Below are 23,319 nucleotides of genomic sequence, written 5' to 3'. Positions count from 1 at the left end.
TCTTGTCAAACGAATAGTTTATTTAATAATTAAAAAAACATTATAAATTTTAATTTTTAAATTTCATTCAATTTTTAAACATAAATCGTCGTATCTTTGTCAAATCTTAATTAATTTCATTGAAATTTTTCATACATATACGTTAGGGTCCATTGAAGACAAAAACCAAATAAATATTAAAAATTTTTAATTGTCGAACAATTTTTTATCATAAATTTTTACCTGTCGGTAAACACACACTTACCTTTGCTGGAAAAAAAATAATTACTTCCGTTGACAAAATACTTAATTTTCAAAAATATTTTCGTTTTAATAAAGATAATATTGACACAACTAAAATTTAAAAACTAGACACTATACATTGTATTCGTATTATATGAGGTTATGTGAATAAAATAATCATACATAATTAGAAAATTTTATTGAATTGTGCTAATGCTTGCAATAATAAATATACAATTTATTGTTACATTTAACGTAATAGAAAAATATGAAAATTGGTAAACCTATATTAGTTACATTAACTTTAAGTGTTCGTTTTTATGGACGGCATAAACAGTCTTAATTAATCTTTAGAGGAATATTAAAATATCTTCAAAAATAATTAAAGATTTGCTTTTCAGTTACACATGTGCGTAAGGTATGCTTCGCATAACATGCTTAATAACGACAACCGAAGTGAAACTATATTGTATAATAAAGATCACTCAAGTGGTTGATTCTGTAAGCATTCTGTGCTAATTTATCAGGCATTAACAGAATGTAATTTCAATAAGTAAATGCTGACACTACTTAAAATACGTGGTACAGGAAGAGGTTTAAAGTTAGAATTAGTTTAAAGTTACAATTTTGGAAGACATTTCTAATAATTTCGATATTACAAAGAAAAATGTTTAAAATAATAATCGAAGTAAAAAGTATCATTGAGGGGTCTTGTAAATTTTTGAAACCATAAATTAAAGGTTTTATTAAATTTTATTTTCACAAAAGTTTCAAAATACAATAAATTAAATCTTTTAACATGTGTTTTTGAATATCTAGGACAATAAAAAAATTAAGTTATGATCTTAGAAAATATTAATATTTTCCTTCTATAGAGGACACACTTTAAAATTGTATTAAAATTTGGCTGCCACCATAACTCGAAAACCGATTGACCCATTTCAAAAAATCTTGTTGCATTCTCTTCTGCGGAAATTTTTTAATCTCAAAAGTTTGCCATGTTTTTAGGTTCACTCGCTAAAGAAACTACCATTGAAGAGAATGCAACAAGAATTTTTGAAATTGGTCAATCAGTTTTCGAGACATGGTGAATGTTCTAGAGATACATAAAAACATGTTAAAAGATTTAACTTATTATATTTTGAAACTTTTGAGAAAAAAAATCCCAAAAAACCTTCAATTTAAGGTGTAAAAAATTTACAAGACTCCTTAACTACTTCTAAACCTTCAAATTCTGCTAACTGTAAATGCAGTATACATTTTGAAAAACTAAAAGTTTACAAGTTTTCTCAAACAGGACATCAAAATCAATTATTGAAAATTTCTTTAATGAAAGCCTTAAAATTAGGCACACTTGTGACTGGATCTGAGAAAACGGTGTTATCAAAAAAAAAAAAAAAAAATTAGACGGTTTCTTATAGTTTAAGGTCTTAAAAATACTTTAAACGCGTTTTTCTCGAAAAGTTGATTTTGGTCGACAGCACAGTTTTCTCAGACCCGGTCATACTTGTCTTATTAGAGTGAATTTTCCTTATACTACTTAATTTTAATAATATTAAAAAATCTCTTTTTGCATAATAAAAGGCTGCATCTATAAATTACGTAACGCTTGAAGGGAGAGGGGGGGGGTCAAGAAATTTGCGACAACCAGAGGAAAAAACGGCGTTAACGTAAAAAGAAGGGGCAGGGAGGTCTGAAAGAACAAAAACAACGTGACGTAATTTATGAACACAGCCTAACAATATATTTCAGAAAACTTCTGAATTAAGGATAGTCTCAATTTGAAATTGAAAATTTTACTAAATTATTAATTTACAATTAATAAACGTAAAATTAGATCAAAATTTATTTTGTTAATCACAAGTTAACATTATATTTGATAAAATTTTGATAATGAAAAATAAAATAAGCAACTTCACATTGACATTCTCTCCTTTTTGACTACTTAAACAAAACACTTTTAAGTATTTTATTCGACTAACAATAAAATTTATTTGTAAATAAGAAAGAGTTGCACTTTATTATTTTAACTAAATTTTTATATTAACAGATGAATCATTATGTCGAATAACCAATAGATCAAAATTTTGTAATGCTTTAATTGTGTTAATATGGAGCACGCTTCAAAGAAAGGTACTTAGGAAGCAAACGAATTATAGGTTATGTTTACAACATTTTTACTTTGATTAAAAATTCCATTTATATAAACTCGAAATAAGTACGCAATTTAAAAAATTAAATTTTTCAAATAAAATATTTCCTTATCGTTATAACTGTTAGCAAGCGTTTTTGCTGTCAATTTGAAAATATTATAAATACATATTTTTTTTATTTCTTTGTGAGTATTTTATTATTGAATGAAATCACTCTTTCTGAAAATTGTTCATTTGAAATTGAACATCTAAGTACAATAAAAAAGGTACTAGTAAAAATTTGATCATCATATAGTTGAAAATATTGATTACGAACACGCAATATAAAAATATGTTCAGCCTTTTTTTATATTATTTTCTATTAATTTGCATAAATTGGAATAAGATTTAAAATCTGTTTTAATGTAAATATATGTCATCTTTTATATCTCTTGGTCTCGCTTATAAAATGATCACACTAGTGGAAGCATTTTTTCTTTTTAAAAAAAATAGTGTCATGTAATTTATTTTATTTAAATGTTATCTCGTGCTTACTTTAATTTAAATTTTATTTTATTTAAATGTTTAATCTTAAACTTAAACTTAGTTTTCTAGGATAAACGTAACTATAAAATATTTGTGTTCTTGGACAAAATTTAAAATGTACCAAAAGTAAAAATAAAAGTAAAATAAAAGCCATGTAATAAAAAGAATATAAGTCTAAATAGCATAGTTTCAATATATACAATATATACAACATATATATACAAACGGTTAACAATTTTAGAATGAAAGAAATCCAATGGCAAAAACACATGTCATAAAAAGAAAGGTGATCCAATGTACTTGGGTGGAAGATGCAGTATTACAACCATCCTTACTATTGCATGTACAATATTCCATAAACACGTTGTAAGTACCAGTTCTCATTAAACAAAATCTTTCATCGCCTTCAATTCCTGGCTCGCCCAAAAAAGCGCAGTTACGGAAATATCGCCATTCACCATTTACTAGAAACATAAAGTTATGAATGTATAAAAAGCCAAAAGCAAAAGATTTAAATCAGATATTTCTTTGCTCAAGGGGTTACGCCACCCTGAACGCCTGAAAATTAAACGCTATTTCAAAAATAAATTTTGACAAAACTATTAAAAATACAACTTTTTAATAATTGTAGTTTAAAAATACATGTATTTAACTTTAAAAAATTTTTTTAAATTAAAAAATATTCAAAAATGACGGAGATATGGCGTTTTTTCGAAAATACATTTTTCGGAGCGGTGTACTCCCATTTGCTCAAAAATTTTTTTTTCAAAAACGGCTACTTGGTGCCATAGAGAATGTTATTGAGAAATTGTATACAAATTTTCAAGAGAATCGGTTGAGTAGTTTCTGAGAAAACATGTACACCACTCTGAAAAATGTATTTTCAAAAAAACGCCATATCTCCGCCATTTTGAATATTTTTTAATTTTTAAAATGTTGTATTTTTAATAGTTTTGTCAAAATTTATTTTTGAAATACCGTTTAATTTTCAGACGTTCAGGGTGGCATTAGATTAAATTATTTATTTCTCAAGTTTACGTTTTCTCAAATTTTTGTGTATTTATTAGTTAAGGGGGGAACACCAGTTGTAACTTTCGAAAAATCGATTTTTTTTTTGGTGCATTTTCTTAAAGTATACATATTTAGAAATGTGTCTGTAAATTTCAAAGAAGATCCGGTGAAAAATAAATGAGATATACAGAACACTGCAGCGGCGCGTCCCGTGGCTTCATACAAGGTGGCCAGCCATACCTGACCCTAACGACAGATGGCCTTTTCCTATGATTTAGAAACGGCAACCACTGCGGAAGAGTTATTATATGGTCCAGGAATCGATGACTCTTTGTAACTTAGAAACAAAATTTCTTCTGAACAAAAAAAAGTAAGTTGAAACTTTTAATGCGTTTTTCTCAAAATGACATTTTCCAAGTCGGTGACCACGATTACTCGAATACCATTAAACCGATTTATTTAAAATTTAGTGTGCTTCATTTACACATATAAGTCTAGTTCGTGATCGAAGGATTTTTTTTTTTAATCAAAACTTTTTTTTATATAGCTGAAAATCGACCGTATTTTTTTAACGAAAATCATACTTTTGACTTTGACAGGTCGTCATTTTGTCAAATTTTTTTTTTTTTTTAAATCCTTCGATCACGAACTAGATAATCTTATAATAAATGTAAATCAATTTCATTTTTGTATTTCAGACGAAGTATACTTGCAGAATGCTGGTCACCGCAATTCGCCTTTTTTCTTAAGACGCCACTTCAATGGCTCATATCTCCAAAAGTTTTTGTTAAAAAAATTTTTTTTTTCTTTTAAATTACAGCTTTTTACATGTACTTTTAACTAATAAATAGTATTCTTTAAAAAGATTCATTGTTCTTTTGGAAAATATTCTTGAAAAAAGCATTATTTTTTGAGTTACAACTGGTGTTCCCCCCTTAAAAACTTAAAAATATACGTTCATAACATCTTGTAATTACATATTTTTATTTTAATATTCATAATCCGTCAGTACTACAGTTTGCAAATCGTAATTTTTTTAAATCTGTCTGGACAAATCAAAAGTTGGAAAAAATATTTTCTTCAATTAAGATATTTACATTCTCCATAAGATGATTAACTTCTTGTTTGAATTTCATATTTTCTTGAATCTAGAACATATGTTCTGTATACAATATAAAAAATATTTTAATTTAAATCTTAATTTACTTGAACCAGTATTAGAAAGATTTTAATGAATCAAGTAGAATAATTGATTTGATCAAATATATTTTCAAAACAAAAAACTATTTTTTTCACGTGGAGTGCCACATATATAGATCAATATATCTTACACGGTGAGCTTGAATCAAATTTAAATCAAAAGATCAGTAACTACAAATGTCTTTGCGAATTTTAGATATACACGTTTGTAGATGTATTTTACAACAAAAATTAACATTTGCTGTGTTATTTGAACACAAATCAAACTGTTTAACACGTGACTACTTTAGGTATTTACCTCGATACTTTGCAACTTTCCTAAAATACCGGGGTAAATACGAACGCCACTGTATTTCAGAAAAATCTTAGGGAAAATAAATTTAAAGTATTGCAATTGTTAAACTTATATAAAAACTCAAAAAAAATACGATAATAAACCTATTATGTAATAATGCATCATATATAAATACAAAAATCAAACAGGTTAAAAATTTAAATGCATTACACAATTAAAACCTTCAATAACTTTATCAAATCATAACGGATTTTTGCAAAACTTGGTACAGAAAATATTTTGGAGTGATTGAATGCAAATACAAAAATAAAAGTCAAATTTTTCAAATTCAATATGGCGGACTTTCCTAAAACTTATTTTTAAAAATGATCAAATTTGCTAACTCCAAATTCGTAATCAGCGACCCTGAAACCCCCCGAGTAACAATTTTCGAGCGAATCCAATGAATTTTTTAATTCTCGTCCGCCATTTTGAATTTTGAAAAACTGACTTCAAATTGGTAATCAGCGACCCCAAAAACCCTAGAATACCAAATTTTATTAAGATCCTGAAAAACTTTTTTCAACAAACCATTTGGCAAAAAAGTGGAACACTCCTTCGAGAGAACAGAGATTAAGTTTCTGCTTATTAATTACTAACGAGGATACATATAGAAAGAAATTTTTTTTCTCTGTACTTTTATAATGTTAAAATAATAGTGTAATCTAATAAAAACAATTTTGTGTGGCTCTGATATAAAAAAAAATTATTGAAAATACCGTTCGGATTTACCCCGGTTTTCCAATTTTCCGGGGTAAATACGAATGGTCTGATATTATTAATAAAATTTTACAGAAGACAAAAATCAAAAATAGTTTCTGTTCTACTATTCATAACAAACAATTATAAATAATAAAATGAATTTTTAGCTTCTTTTTCTTCAAATACGAGACAAAATACTGAAAGAGTGTCATCTTTGATTTTCAATCTTTTTTGCAATACTCGTTATCTTTGTTTATGCTGTTGCTAATTAACAAACAAAAAATGGGATAATACTTAGAATCTCTTGAAGAGGATCTGAGGTAAAAATTCTCATGTTTAACTTATTTTTTAAAATTTTAATTAAGCTGAAATAATTAGCGTTCGGATTTACCCCGGCTGACCCTATAAAAAAATCGTTATTTTCTATAAAAAAAATCAAAAATAAAATTTTGAACTACTCAGGGGTAGTTTTTAGAATTGGTAGATCATTTTTAAACATCCAATACAGTGCTATTTACAAACCATAAATTAGCAAGTAATTCTTAAGTGCTTATTTTTTTAAAAAAAATTGTTTAAACTTGCTAAGGAAGCGTTAAATTTGAATTTTTTCAGTTATTTCGCGAAATTATGCCGGCATTAAATTCGGCAATAAAGCATTAAAGAGCCTTTAAAAAGCCCTAAATTTTGACACATAGAAGACCTTCCTACGAGTATTTCTTCATTGTGTGAACAAACGAAGATATGGTTAATTTTGAAATGTTGCAATTATTTTGCGAAATTATGCCGGCATTCAATTTAGCATAAGAGAATTTAAGAGCCTTAAAAAAGCCATAAATTTTGACAACTAGTAGTCCTTCCTACGAGTGTTCTTTCGTTTTTTGATCAAACTGATATAACGTAAAAATTGAATTTTACAATTATTTTGCAAAATTATGCTTGCATTAAATTCGGCAATAGAGCATTGAAGAGTCTTAAAAAAGCCCTAAATTTTGACCTATAGTAGACCTTCCTACGTAGTATTCCTTCATTGTATGGACAAACTAAGATATCGTTAAATTTGAATTTTTGCAAATATTTTGTGAAAAAATTTTGTTAAACTATGTTTAAATATGAATTTCTGACCGTACTTGATCTTTGAGATAATTAAAAGTATGACTTCTAAACTATTTAAACAACTGACGTGTCGAATATTTAACTATATGCAAACAATTTAATTTTGTCTATGTACATTATCTCATAAACAATTAAAGACTGGATTTTTGATAACTATTAAATTTTACTATTATAAAAAATGAATTTCTGACTGCATCACCTTCTACGCAATCTAAACTTTAAATATTGAACTGATCGAACAATTATAATGTCAACTACGTATTTGACTTCCACATTTTTAAAAATGATTTTTAGATTTCTTGATCTGCTAAACAATTAAATCTTTAGTATTAAGTCGCCTGTGGTCCATACTTTTTAAATTTCCATATGTCGGTAAGAACATACTTCTATGCACCGAAAAAAAGTATTCTAAAATTTAGTGTATATACTTGGCACCTATTTTAGAATATTTTATACTTAATTTCAGTATGTGATATTCTTAAAATTAGAATATATTCTTAGTATTCAGTATATATTCTTAGCATTTAGAATATATACTAAGTACGAAGAATATATTCCAATTTTAAGAGTATTACATACTGAATTTAAGTATAAAGTATTCTTAAATAGATGCCAAGCATATATTCTAAATTTCAGAAAATTTAAAAAGTTTGAAATTAAATGAAAAAACTTATAATGCCTACAATTAAACGATGAAAATATAAAATGGTAAATAATTTCATTAGTTGGTTACCTTATTTAATTTTCATATTTTGAATTTCAATGCTAACCCAATTTAAATCATTTGATTTTTCAAATTAAAAATTTTACAGTAACAAAAAGGGAGCATCTAAACGACTAAAAAATGCAATTGTAATTATTTAAATTACACAGTTTTAATTTCAATGTAAATCTAATATAATTCATTTAAAATTTTAAGTTCTAAAATTTTTAGAAATGAAAAGAGAGCAAAAAATTCTTTATACGGTTTGAACGACTAAAAATTGAAACTTATATGAATTACGAAGATGACTGTCACGCATACTACTTTTATTTCTTATGTGTGAAATTATATCTGTATACAGACAGAACGTGTCAGTTTAACGTATTTGCAAGACTAAGATGACGAATAAGATTTCGACCAATGGAACAAATGCCACGGCGACAATCGTCCAATGGGATAGGAGTTACTACAGATCGAGAGTTTATCTTTTAGAGATTTCTTATATAGAGATAGAGATAGATAGAAGATAGATAGAATAGAATATAGAAATATATATATGGGGTAAAATTCCTGTAGCGTACTAAATATGAAAATATCCCTTTTCTTGTTTTCGAGATATTTAGTAATTAATTAATGTCGTTAAAAAATTGAGCTGAAGAACATAACGTTAATTGTTTAACGGTTACAAAAACCAATTTATTAAAGTTTGTTCAAATTTTAATCATTACCAATCGAAAGAGCATGAAAAAATGTGTCGGAATCCATGAGTTTTATTCCAAATTTGATGTCGGAAAGTTATGAAAAATAAAAATCAAATTTAATTTAACCTTAAATAAATGTTAACGATCGCGTTAACGGGTGCTTATTAAAGTTTGTTCAAATTTTAATTATTACCAATCGAAAGAGCATGAAAAAATGTGTCGGAATCCATGAGTTTTATCCCAAATTTGATGTCGGAAAGATATGAAAAATCAAAATATTGAAGAAGTTATGGCTTCTTAAACGTTAACGATCGCGTTAACGGGTGTTAATTAAAGTTTGTTCAAATTTTAATCATTACCAATGGAAAGAGCCTAAAAAAATGTGTCGGAATCCATGAGTTTTATTCCAAATTTGATGTCGGAAAGATATGAAAAATCAAAATATTGAAGAAGTTATGGCTTCTTAAACGTTAACGATCGCGTTAACGGGTGCTTATTAAAGTTTGTTCAAATTTTAATCATTACCAATCGAAAGAGCATGAAAAAATGTGTCGGAATCCATGAGTTTTATTCCAAATTTGATGTCGGAAAGATATGAAAAATCAAAATATTGAAGAAGTTATGGCTTCTTAAATGTTAACGATCGCGTTAACGGGTGCTTATTAAAGTTTGTTCAAATTTTAATTATTACCAATCGAAAGAGCATGAAAAAATGTGTCGGAATCCATGAGTTTTATCCCAAATTTGATGTCGGAAAGATATGAAAAATCAAAATATTGAAGAAGTTATGGCTTCTTAAACGTTAACGATCGCGTTAACGGGTGCTTATTAAAGTTTGTTCAAATTTTAATTATTACCAAGTTATGGCTTCTTAAACGTTAACGATCGCGTTAACGGGTGTTAATTAAAGTTTGTTCAAATTTTAATCATTACCAATGGAAAGAGCCTAAAAAAATGTGTCGGAATCCATGAGTTTTATTCCAAATTTGATGTCGGAAAGATATGAAAAATCAAAATATTGAAGAAGTTATGGCTTCTTAAACGTTAACGATCGCGTTAACGGGTGCTTATTAAAGTTTGTTCAAATTTTAATTATTACCAAGTTATGGCTTCTTAAACGTTAACGATCGCGTTAACGGGTGTTAATTAAAGTTTGTTCAAATTTTAATCATTACCAATGGAAAGAGCCTAAAAAAATGTGTCGGAATCCATGAGTTTTATTCCAAATTTGATGTCGGAAAGATATGAAAAATCAAAATATTGAAGAAGTTATGGCTTCTTAAACGTTAACGATCGCGTTAACGGGTGCTTATTAAAGTTTGTTCAAATTTTAATCATTACCAATCGAAAGAGCATGAAAAAATGTGTCGGAATCCATGAGTTTTATTCCAAATTTGATGTCGGAAAGATATGAAAAATCAAAATATTGAAGAAGTTATGGCTTCTTAAATGTTAACGATCGCGTTAACGGGTGCTTATTAAAGTTTGTTCAAATTTTAATTATTACCAATCGAAAGAGCATGAAAAAATGTGTCGGAATCCATGAGTTTTATCCCAAATTTGATGTCGGAAAGATATGAAAAATCAAAATATTGAAGAAGTTATGGCTTCTTAAACGTTAACGATCGCGTTAACGGGTGTTAATTAAAGTTTGTTCAAATTTTAATCATTACCAATGGAAAGAGCCTAAAAAAATGTGTCGGAATCCATGAGTTTTATTCCAAATTTGATGTCGGAAAGATATGAAAAATCAAAATATTGAAGAAGTTATGGCTTCTTAAACGTTAACGATCGCGTTAACGGGTGCTTATTAAAGTTTGTTCAAATTTTAATCATTACCAATCGAAAGAGCATGAAAAAATGTGTCGGAATCCATGAGTTTTATTCCAAATTTGATGTCGGAAAGATATGAAAAATCAAAATATTGAAGAAGTTATGGCTTCTTAAATGTTAACGATCGCGTTAACGGGTGCTTATTAAAGTTTGTTCAAATTTTAATTATTACCAATCGAAAGAGCATGAAAAAATGTGTCGGAATCCATGAGTTTTATCCCAAATTTGATGTCGGAAAGATATGAAAAATCAAAATATTGAAGAAGTTATGGCTTCTTAAACGTTAACGATCGCGTTAACGGGTGCTTATTAAAGTTTGTTCAAATTTTAATTATTACCAAGTTATGGCTTCTTAAACGTTAACGATCGCGTTAACGGGTGTTAATTAAAGTTTGTTCAAATTTTAATCATTACCAATGGAAAGAGCCTAAAAAAATGTGTCGGAATCCATGAGTTTTATTCCAAATTTGATGTCGGAAAGATATGAAAAATCAAAATATTGAAGAAGTTATGGCTTCTTAAACGTTAACGATCGCGTTAACGGGTGCTTATTAAAGTTTGTTCAAATTTTAATTATTACCAAGTTATGGCTTCTTAAACGTTAACGATCGCGTTAACGGGTGTTAATTAAAGTTTGTTCAAATTTTAATCATTACCAATGGAAAGAGCCTAAAAAAATGTGTCGGAATCCATGAGTTTTATTCCAAATTTGATGTCGGAAAGATATGAAAAATCAAAATATTGAAGAAGTTATGGCTTCTTAAACGTTAACGATCGCGTTAACGGGTGCTTATTAAAGTTTGTTCAAATTTTAATCATTACCAATCGAAAGAGCATGAAAAAATGTGTCGGAATCCATGAGTTTTATTCCAAATTTGATGTCGGAAAGATATGAAAAATCAAAATATTGAAGAAGTTATGGCTTCTTAAATGTTAACGATCGCGTTAACGGGTGCTTATTAAAGTTTGTTCAAATTTTAATTATTACCAATCGAAAGAGCATGAAAAAATGTGTCGGAATCCATGAGTTTTATCCCAAATTTGATGTCGGAAAGATATGAAAAATCAAAATATTGAAGAAGTTATGGCTTCTTAAACGTTAACGATCGCGTTAACGGGTGTTAATTAAAGTTTGTTCAAATTTTAATCATTACCAATGGAAAGAGCCTAAAAAAATGTGTCGGAATCCATGAGTTTTATTCCAAATTTGATGTCGGAAAGATATGAAAAATCAAAATATTGAAGAAGTTATGGCTTCTTAAACGTTAACGATCGCGTTAACGGGTGCTTATTAAAGTTTGTTCAAATTTTAATCATTACCAATCGAAAGAGCATGAAAAAATGTGTCGGAATCCATGAGTTTTATTCCAAATTTGATGTCGGAAAGATATGAAAAATCAAAATATTGAAGAAGTTATGGCTTCTTAAATGTTAACGATCGCGTTAACGGGTGCTTATTAAAGTTTGTTCAAATTTTAATTATTACCAATCGAAAGAGCATGAAAAAATGTGTCGGAATCCATGAGTTTTATCCCAAATTTGATGTCGGAAAGATATGAAAAATCAAAATATTGAAGAAGGTATGGCTTCTTAAACGTTAACGATCGCATTAACGGGTGTTAATTAAAGTTTGTTCAAATTTTAATCATTACCAATGGAAAGAGCCTAAAAAAATGTGTCGGAATCCATGAGTTTTATTCCAAATTTGATGTCGGAAAGATATGAAAAATCAAAATATTGAAGAAGTTATGGCTTCTTAAACGTTAACGATCGCGTTAACGGGTGCTTATTAAAGTTTGTTCAAATTTTAATTATTACCAATCGAAAGAGCATGAAAAAATGTGTCGGAATCCATGAGTTTTATTCCAAATTTGATGTCGGAAAGATATGAAAAATCAAAATATTGAAGAAGTTATGGCTTCTTAAACGTTAACGATCGCGTTAACGGGTGTTAATTAAAGTTTGTTCAAATTTTAATCATTACCAATGGAAAGAGCCTAAAAAAATGTGTCGGAATCCATGAGTTTTATTCCAAATTTGATGTCGGAAAGATATGAAAAATCAAAATATTGAAGAAGTTATGGCTTCTTAAACGTTAACGATCGCGTTAACGGGTGCTTATTAAAGTTTGTTCAAATTTTAATTATTACCAATCGAAAGAGCATGAAAAAATGTGTCGGAATCCATGAGTTTTATTCCAAATTTGATGTCGGAAAGATATGAAAAATCAAAATATTGAAGAAGTTATGGCTTCTTAAACGTTAACGATCGCATTAACGGGTGTTAATTAAAGTTTGTTCAAATTTTAATCATTACCAATGGAAAGAGCCTAAAAAAATGTGTCGGAATCCATGAGTTTTATTCCAAATTTGATGTCGGAAAGATATGAAAAATCAAAATATTGAAGAAGTTATGGCTTCTTAAACGTTAACGATCGCGTTAACGGGTGCTTATTAAAGTTTGTTCAAATTTTAATTATTACCAAGTTATGGCTTCTTAAACGTTAACGATCGCGTTAACGGGTGTTAATTAAAGTTTGTTCAAATTTTAATCATTACCAATGGAAAGAGCCTAAAAAAATGTGTCGGAATCCATGAGTTTTATTCCAAATTTGATGTCGGAAAGATATGAAAAATCAAAATATTGAAGAAGTTATGGCTTCTTAAACGTTAACGATCGCGTTAACGGGTGCTTATTAAAGTTTGTTCAAATTTTAATCATTACCAATCGAAAGAGCATGAAAAAATGTGTCGGAATCCATGAGTTTTATTCCAAATTTGATGTCGGAAAGATATGAAAAATCAAAATATTGAAGAAGTTATGGCTTCTTAAATGTTAACGATCGCGTTAACGGGTGCTTATTAAAGTTTGTTCAAATTTTAATTATTACCAATCGAAAGAGCATGAAAAAATGTGTCGGAATCCATGAGTTTTATCCCAAATTTGATGTCGGAAAGATATGAAAAATCAAAATATTGAAGAAGTTATGGCTTCTTAAACGTTAACGATCGCGTTAACGGGTGCTTATTAAAGTTTGTTCAAATTTTAATTATTACCAAGTTATGGCTTCTTAAACGTTAACGATCGCGTTAACGGGTGTTAATTAAAGTTTGTTCAAATTTTAATCATTACCAATGGAAAGAGCCTAAAAAAATGTGTCGGAATCCATGAGTTTTATTCCAAATTTGATGTCGGAAAGATATGAAAAATCAAAATATTGAAGAAGTTATGGCTTCTTAAACGTTAACGATCGCGTTAACGGGTGCTTATTAAAGTTTGTTCAAATTTTAATTATTACCAAGTTATGGCTTCTTAAACGTTAACGATCGCGTTAACGGGTGTTAATTAAAGTTTGTTCAAATTTTAATCATTACCAATGGAAAGAGCCTAAAAAAATGTGTCGGAATCCATGAGTTTTATTCCAAATTTGATGTCGGAAAGATATGAAAAATCAAAATATTGAAGAAGTTATGGCTTCTTAAACGTTAACGATCGCGTTAACGGGTGCTTATTAAAGTTTGTTCAAATTTTAATCATTACCAATCGAAAGAGCATGAAAAAATGTGTCGGAATCCATGAGTTTTATTCCAAATTTGATGTCGGAAAGATATGAAAAATCAAAATATTGAAGAAGTTATGGCTTCTTAAATGTTAACGATCGCGTTAACGGGTGCTTATTAAAGTTTGTTCAAATTTTAATTATTACCAATCGAAAGAGCATGAAAAAATGTGTCGGAATCCATGAGTTTTATCCCAAATTTGATGTCGGAAAGATATGAAAAATCAAAATATTGAAGAAGTTATGGCTTCTTAAACGTTAACGATCGCATTAACGGGTGTTAATTAAAGTTTGTTCAAATTTTAATCATTACCAATGGAAAGAGCCTAAAAAAATGTGTCGGAATCCATGAGTTTTATTCCAAATTTGATGTCGGAAAGATATGAAAAATCAAAATATTGAAGAAGTTATGGCTTCTTAAACGTTAACGATCGCGTTAACGGGTGCTTATTAAAGTTTGTTCAAATTTTAATTATTACCAATCGAAAGAGCATGAAAAAATGTGTCGGAATCCATGAGTTTTATTCCAAATTTGATGTCGGAAAGATATGAAAAATCAAAATATTGAAGAAGTTATGGCTTCTTAAACGTTAACGATCGCGTTAACGGGTGTTAATTAAAGTTTGTTCAAATTTTAATCATTACCAATGGAAAGAGCCTAAAAAAATGTGTCGGAATCCATGAGTTTTATTCCAAATTTGATGTCGGAAAGATATGAAAAATCAAAATATTGAAGAAGTTATGGCTTCTTAAACGTTAACGATCGCGTTAACGGGTGCTTATTAAAGTTTGTTCAAATTTTAATCATTACCAATCGAAAGAGCATGAAAAAATGTGTCGGAATCCATGAGTTTTATTCCAAATTTGATGTCGGAAAGATATGAAAAATCAAAATATTGAAGAAGTTATGGCTTCTTAAATGTTAACGATCGCGTTAACGGGTGCTTATTAAAGTTTGTTCAAATTTTAATTATTACCAATCGAAAGAGCATGAAAAAATGTGTCGGAATCCATGAGTTTTATCCCAAATTTGATGTCGGAAAGATATGAAAAATCAAAATATTGAAGAAGTTATGGCTTCTTAAACGTTAACGATCGCATTAACGGGTGTTAATTAAAGTTTGTTCAAATTTTAATCATTACCAATGGAAAGAGCCTAAAAAAATGTGTCGGAATCCATGAGTTTTATTCCAAATTTGATGTCGGAAAGATATGAAAAATCAAAATATTGAAGAAGTTATGGCTTCTTAAACGTTAACGATCGCGTTAACGGGTGCTTATTAAAGTTTGTTCAAATTTTAATTATTACCAATCGAAAGAGCATGAAAAAATGTGTCGGAATCCATGAGTTTTATTCCAAATTTGATGTCGGAAAGATATGAAAAATCAAAATATTGAAGAAGTTATGGCTTCTTAAACGTTAACGATCGCGTTAACGGGTGTTAATTAAAGTTTGTTCAAATTTTAATCATTACCAATGGAAAGAGCCTAAAAAAATGTGTCGGAATCCATGAGTTTTATTCCAAATTTGATGTCGGAAAGATATGAAAAATCAAAATATTGAAGAAGTTATGGCTTCTTAAACGTTAACGATCGCGTTAACGGGTGCTTATTAAAGTTTGTTCAAATTTTAATCATTACCAATGGAAAGAGCATAAAAAAATGTGTCGGAATCCATGAGTTTTATTCCAAATTTGATGTCGGAAAGATATGAAAAATCAAAATATTGAAGAAGTTATGGCTTCTTAAACGTTAACGATCGCGTTAACGGGTGCTTATTAAAGTTTGTTCAAATTTTAATCATTACCAATCGAAAGAGCATAAAAAAATGTGTCGGAATCCATGAGTGTTATTCCAAATTTGATGTCGGAAACATATGAAAAATCAAAATTTAATAAGCACCCGATAACGCAATCGTTAACGTTTGAGAAAGGTTAAATTAATTTTGATTTTTCATATCTTTCCGACATCAAATTTGGAATAAAACTCATGGATTCCGACACATTTTTTCATGCTCTTTCGATTGGTAATGATTAAAATTTGAACAAACTTTAATAAATTGGTTTTTGTAACCGTTAAACAATTAACGTTATGTTCTTCAGCTCAATCGTTAAAAAATGAAATATTTTACAAATAAAATTATCGCAATTCTGAAGCTACCAATCGAAAGCTGACCTTATTCCGCATCCAACGAGTCTAATATGAAGTATTTTTGTTTAATAGATTTTTTTATAAACAATTGTAATGACAATAATAATATGTAATAATAATAATTGTTGATTGTCATTACATTTGCTTATGAAAAATGTATTAAACAAAAATACTTTATTTTATATTAGGCTAGTTGGTGCGGAATTAGCTTTCGATTGGTAGTTTCAGAATTGTAATAACTTTATATTATGTATTTATAAAATATTTCATTTTTTTTAATGTTAATTAATTAATATCTCGAAAACAAAAAAGATATTTTCATATTTTTGGTACTGAAAATATACATTTTAAGCTTTATAGAAAAAAAAATTTTAAAAAGGAAAATCAGACAAGTGCGAGTTACACTCGCATTAAAACCGAGGGTTCCGTACCCTTAAACCTAAAATTTGAGGGGTTTAAAGTTTGAAGGCCTAGATAGAAAACATAGACATATTCATAGACATAAACATAGAACATAATCTACGCATGAATTTGAAAATAAATTAATAAAACTAAAAAAATCGGACAAGTGCGAGTTACACTCGCACTGAAATCGAGGGTTCCGTACTCGAAGCGAACTTATTTGGTATAAAAACAAATGTTTAAAAAATATGTGTTGTATGACAACTAATACAAGTGATACAAAAAGGAACAATTTTGTAAAATTCAAGAAAATTGTTCCTCTTCGTATCACTTATATTAGTTGTCATACAACACATATTTTTCAAACATTTGTTTTTATACCAAATAAGTTCGCTTCGAGTACGGAACCCTCGATTTCAGTGCGAGTGTAACTCGCACTTGTCCGATTTTATTTTTTAAAAAATATTTTACTAAAAAAATATAAGAAACATAATTTTATTTCAACTCGCAATATTTTTATTGTATTTACATTTTAAAAATATATTGAATATTAAATTTTATCTTTCTAAGTCAAAAAGAGATAAAACTTAAGATATTGATATAAGGCTAGTAGCTGCTTGTCAAGGAAAAATCGAAAGTTATCTAAAAAATAAAAAATAAAATTTGTTTATTAATTCCAGAAAAATCAACTCCAATCATCCTCGCTATATTTTTTTTGTAATCTACACGTAAAAATACGTCAAAATATATAAATTTGAATCACTGTAGAAAAACTTTTTTCGTTTTTTGCGGAAAAATACATTTTTTTCTGAAATTTATCATTTTTCTTCAAAAATTTGATAAAAATTGATCATCAACTCCAATCGCGCTTACATTTTTTCCCTATATTTTTCACGCAAAAATTGAGTTTTACAGCAAGTATGAACAGTCTGGATTGAATATTGTGTGCGCTAGGGAGAATAAATCATTTTTTTCGAAATTTTTGATTTTTCCTTGACAACGCTATGTAAATTGATCCGAATCAAGTTCGCTATAATTTTCCTGTAATTTTCACGTAAAAATACGTAAGTGTGTCAAATTTGAGCTCTTTATGTCAAAAGATGTGGCCGCTAGGGGGGGTACATACTCATTTTTAGGTATTTTTCGTAAAAATTCATGGTTTTTCCTTGACAACGCTATGATAATCAACTCCAATCATGCTCGCTATATTTTTTTTGTAATCTACACGTAAAAATACGTTAAAATATATAAATTTAATTTCCTTTAAATAAAATTTTGTTCGTTTTTGGTGGAAAAATACATTTTTTTCCTAAAATTGTCATTTTTTCTTGAAAAACTTGATAAAAAGTTAATCATCAACTCTAATCGTGACCGCTTTTTTTCCCCTGTATTTTTCCCGTAAAAATACATTTGTATACTAAATATGATCTGTCTGGGTTGAATATTGTGTGCGCTAGGGAGAATAAATTATTTTTTTCGAAATTTTTGATTTTTCCTTGACAACGCTATGTAAATTGATCCGAATCAAGTTCGCTATAATTTTCCTGTAATCTACACGCGAAAATACATATGTGTACTAATTTTCAGCCCTACAGATAAATTTATGTGGCCGCTAGGGGGGGGGGTACACGATTTCAAAAAAACCGATATTAATAGGGTAAAAATAATAAAAATATCAAAAAATAAAAAATGTCAAAAGATAATAAAAATAGTAAATGGTAAAAAATAGAAAATGGCAAATTATAAAGAATGGCAAAACACTACAAAAAAATATAGCAAGCACAATTGGAGTTGAAAAAAAATCAAGAATTTGCCCCAAAAAAAGGAAGAAAATTTTATCTTTCTAGGTCAAAAATTGTAAAACTTAAGGAAAAAGTCCACTTTTTAAAAAAATTGTATGTTTTGAAAAAACTCAATTAAAAAATTTTTTTGGTGAAAAATCATGATTTTTATCGAAAATTATCAGTTTTTCCTTGAAAACGCTATAATAATCAACTTCAATCGTTCTCGCTATATTTTTTTTGTAATCTACACGCAAAATTACGTAAAAGTGTATACACTGCGACCTGAGTTTAGCGGCAGGTTTGGTGGGTCGTTCGCTAAACTCAGTAATGAGATTTCCCGAAATCGGCGTCAGCAATCAGGGCCGTAAGAACAACTTGAAATACGAAATCCTTAAACTCTTTTTTTGAAAATTCTTCATCTTATAATACATAATATTTTTATTGCAATAATTATTATAATTATATTTTAATTTTTAGATTTTATTATAATTATAAACAGTAATAAGTAATACTTAAAATTACTTTTAATAAAAATTCAAATAATTGTACTGACATCAGACAAGAAAGGGGAAAAACTCACCATTTGCCTTATAAATTTTAAATTTATTTGAAATTAAATAATATAAATTTCATCAAATATAACATTGAGAGCAAATATTAAAATTAAGATTTTCATAAAGTAAATTTATAAATTTGCTGGGAGTGAAAACAAAAATAAAATTTGTATACATGTATATAAATAAGCTTTTATAATTTATCAAATTTTTTATTTAAAATTAAAGATTAAAGAACCTTGTACCTCCCAGACAAACGTCTCCGCTTGGTACTCATTTTCAACTAGAAGGATCCGCGTTGCCTTACTTCTACGCTCCTGCTCGAGTCGGAGCATCTTACGCTTACCGCTTAATTACCATCCTATTGTTGCCGTTTCCGAGATTTCGCTAAAGTCAGTTTCGCTAAACTCGGGTCGCAGTGTATATTTGAAACTCTTTAGATAAAATTTTCTTCGGTTTCTGAGGAAAATTCATGCTTTTAAACGAAAATTATCAGTTTTTCCTTGAAAACGCTATGATAATAAACCCGAATCGTTCTCGCTATATTTTTTCTATAATCTATACGTAAAAATACGTAAAAAAGTATAAATTTGGATCTCTTAGGATAAAATTTTCTTCTTTTTTTATTCGAAAAATCCGTGATTTTTTCTAAAAATATGAGTTTTCCTTAAAAACAATATGATCATCAACTCCAATCGTGCTCGCTATATTTTTCCTGTAATCTACACGCAAAAATACGTAAGTATACCAAATATGAACTGTCTTGGTCAAATACTGTGTGCGCTAGGTGGATTAAACGCTTTTTTTCAAAATTTTTGATTTTTCCTTGACAACGCTATGTAAATTGATCCGAATCATGTTCGCTATATTTTTCCTGTAATTTTCACGTAAAAATACATAAGTGTACCAAATTTGAGCTCTCTATGTAAAAAGATGTGGCAACCAGAGGGGGGGTACATAGTCATTTTCAGGGATTTTTCGTAAAAATTCATGGTTTTTCCTTGACAACGCTATGATAATCAATTCCTATGAGATTCGCTATATTTTTCCTGTAATATACACGCCAAAATACATATGTATACCAAATTTCAGCCCTCTAGATAAATTCGTGTGGCCGCTAGGGGGGGGGGGTACATGCCTTGCTTCACTAGTCTCATTAATAGGGTTCCCCCTTCGGGTACGGAACCCTAAAAAAGTAACTGATTTTGAAAAAAATTAAAAAGATGATTAAATATTGAATGTTTTGGAAAATTTGTTTTCACCATTCGAAATAGCAGGAAAAAACTTTTCGAAAACTTTTAGGTCAAAATTTTGTTCATCTTATTTATTGTTTAAAAATTTTAACTCATAAAAAATTCAGTTTATATTTTTCAAGAAAAATTCAACCCCCTCTCCCTCCTATAATTTTTGATAAAACATAACAATATTTCATGGTTAAAGTTCTCACCCATAGGGCTAAACTATGTGCAAGTTACATTCTAATCTGACCAACTTTTTCTTCCACTTATTGTTAGCACGCTACAGAAATTTTACCCCATAATTTCTGACAGGAATCACTAACTGTCCGAGCTCGGGACCAGGCGTCTCGGTCGCTTTTTGTATAGTTCAAAATAAAAAAATATCACTTTTGTGGAGAATAAAACAATTTTGAGAATATGAATCATATAAAACAGAAAATATGTTAAAAATGTTACCTTTTTGGCGAATTTTTCGACATAGTGTAGATTTTACACCTTCCAAGTGCAAGGGAGATGCTTCTTGACTACAGTCTATTATCGGGACAGTAGTATTATCAAATGGATCTGCACACTTAGGATCGGAATCCGATCTGCAAGACCAGCATTTTATCGACACACCTGTTTAATCAAAGTGAACTGCTGATATACACATTCTTGTAGAGAACACAATCGAGAAGTTCAACACGGTGCGCCTCAACCAGACTCAACCCAAAAGTTTTTGCTCAGAAAAAATTTTTTTCCCGAGAAGGTACATGGAAAATAGAAACTTTTCTCACAAAAATCCAAATTATCTGTGAAGCCTTTTTTGATAACGTTCCCATTGAATATTTTCGCCATTAAAAATACATTTATTTAAATGAAAATAGCGAATAGAAGTTTATTATTGTATTATAGTATCACCCCCGTAAAATTTTGATTTTTTTCACAAATCTGAGCAAACATAAGAAGTGCCCTTATTCCTTTTTACAGTGTGATGAAATTCGTTTAAAAGTGAGTTTATTAGGCTTTTGCAAGAAATAAGAGATGCTTTCATTAACGAAAACACTAAAATTTTAGTCCTAATATTTTCTTAATTCACACTCGCATACAATACGAGACGATTATTATTTCGTTTTGTCAAAATTAATTTGACATACAGAGAGTTGACAACCAAAATTATTATAAGTTCATTTGTTTTTTTTGGCGCGTAGGCAGAAAAAAAGTTTCGGGAAAGATTTTATGTTTGCTCAGGTTCTTCAAAAAAATTCAAAATTTCACGGGGGTGATACTATAATACAATAATAAACTTCTATTCGCTATTTTTATTTAAATAAATGTATTTTTAATGGCGAAAATATTCAATGGGAATATTCTATAATCTACAGATTATTTTGATTTTTGTGAGAAAATTTTGTATTTTCCATATATTTTCACGGTAAAAAAAAATTTTTACTGAGCAAAGACTTTTGGATTGAGACTGGTTAAAGCGCATCGTGTCAATTAATTTTTTATACCTAATGTGTATTAAGAATTTAATACCCGTTAATACAGACCTCCAAAAAAAATATTCGTTTAACGTTTAAAAGATTTTTTATTATTTTATGCGATATAAAAACGGATATGTAAAATATATAACAGGTAAATAAATAATTTTTATAAGTTTAAAATTTTTAATATGTCTAATAAATATTTTCCTGGAGGTCTACATTCCCGGGTATAAACATCCTTAATAAAAGAAAATTAATCATAGTAAATTTTTAAACTTATAAGTTAATAAAATATAATACAAAAAGAAGAATGAATAGAAATTCTTATAATTATAAGAAAAACAGTTTTCATTGATTCATGAGAAATTTTAATTTTGTGACTTATGTTGCTTCGTCATTAACCGATTTAATTCAATTATTTAAAGTAATGATTCATCGTACAGATGGCTTTAATTACACAATAAATCTATCTTATGGTAGAATTGAGCAATTCTCGTACACAATATGATTAAATGTTTGTCAATTTAAAACTGTTACTCTATAAGCTAAATTTTTAAATATTCTATTGGAAAAAAACTGGGCTTTTCAATGAAAAAGGGATTAAAAATTATTTGAAAACAATTTTTTACATTAAAAAGAATATGAAAAATCCTTCAAAACACCTACATAAAAAAACAAACCACCAATTTATATAATACATTGAAATAAATTAGAAATTTATAACACATAATGTAGTATAAGAATGGCGGTGACAAACTTATTAAATTATATGCTTTACAGTACTTTTGCAGTATAATTTTGATCGTAATCATTGAAATAAACAATTCTAACAAAAAGAGTTTTTAATATTTACAAACATTTTTTAAAAACTTATTTTAATTAATTAACTGAATTTAATAAATAAAATTTATATACGAAGTTAATGACCGTAATAATTTATTAATGAGATTTATAAAACAGGCTTATCGGTCAAAAAATTATTTATTTATTATAAAAATAAATTATTGTGTCTTATTAATAAATAAAAGTTTATTTAAATTATTCAGTTTAATTTTTTCATAATAATTTATAAATCAACAAAATATTAAAAAACACATTTAGAATTAAGAAAAAACTTTTTTAGGTATAGATAATATAAAATTAGTATAGGATCCTACTAAAAGATAGGTTATGTATTCAACATGTCAACAATAAAACAAATTATTATTTATTGTAAACAATTGTTTCATACATACAGTCTAAATAAGATAAATTTACATGTTAATATATTTGAAAATAAAATTAATTATACTTTAAATTTATAAAGAAATTTTATAGGTTCATTTTCCAAATTTAAATTTAAGTAAAATATTTACCTTGTTCAATGAAACTTGAAAAAATTAATAGCAACACAATTTGAGAAAACATAATAGTTTTGTTATTCATTTTCGTAAAAAATAACAAAAAAAAATTCAAGAAGAAAAATAAATTATAGTCTTTCTCTTATCACTAGTGCAAAAGAATAAATTTGCACATAAAACTAAACTGATGTTTAGAAACAAATTTAAAAAAATAATTGCAAAATTATAATAATTATAGATAAACGGGTGAACTATTGAATATCACAGATATGTGGTTGCACAGTAAAGCCACGCCTTTACAACGAAAGCCCTATACGCCACCCTAATA

At 28.1% G+C, this 23,319-nt stretch overlaps 1 protein-coding gene across 1 annotated transcript; it reads right to left on the bottom strand.

Moving 5' to 3' along the window:
• Positions 1-406: 406 nt before the first annotated feature.
• LOC127278489 (uncharacterized) lies at positions 407-23,309 on the bottom strand. Its single transcript, XM_051300224.1, has 3 exons — positions 23,007-23,309; positions 20,642-20,803; positions 407-3,364 (listed from the first exon to the last, which is right to left on the bottom strand). The coding sequence occupies exons 1-3, from the start codon at positions 23,074-23,076 to the stop codon at positions 3,138-3,140; spliced, it is 459 nt and encodes a 152-aa protein (XP_051156181.1). The 5' UTR covers positions 23,077-23,309; the 3' UTR covers positions 407-3,137.
• Positions 23,310-23,319: the final 10 nt, after the last annotated feature.

The sequence above is a fragment of the Leptopilina boulardi genome, unplaced genomic scaffold (genome assembly GCF_019393585.1).
Source record: "Leptopilina boulardi isolate dan_hultmark-lab unplaced genomic scaffold, ZJU_Lbou_2.1 LbouV2_204, whole genome shotgun sequence".
Classification (NCBI taxonomy): Eukaryota; Metazoa; Arthropoda; class Insecta; order Hymenoptera; family Figitidae; genus Leptopilina; species Leptopilina boulardi.
The sequence above is the reverse complement of the archived record's forward strand: the minus strand, read 5'-3'. Positions and strand labels throughout refer to the sequence as shown.

What these genes read in the sequence shown, in the direction of transcription:
- LOC127278489 (XM_051300224.1), bottom strand. Translation starts at nt 23,076, where the DNA reads ATGAATAACAAAACTATTATGTTTTCTCAAATTGTGTTGCTATTAATT. An exon ending in TTCAAGTTTCATTGAACAAG is followed by an intron (nt 20,804 to 23,006) that starts GTAAATATTTTA and finishes TTGATTAAACAG; the next exon opens with GTGTGTCGATAAAATGCTGG. An exon ending in TCGAAAAATTCGCCAAAAAG is followed by an intron (nt 3,365 to 20,641) that starts GTAACATTTTTA and finishes TTATGTTTCTAG; the next exon opens with TAAATGGTGAATGGCGATAT.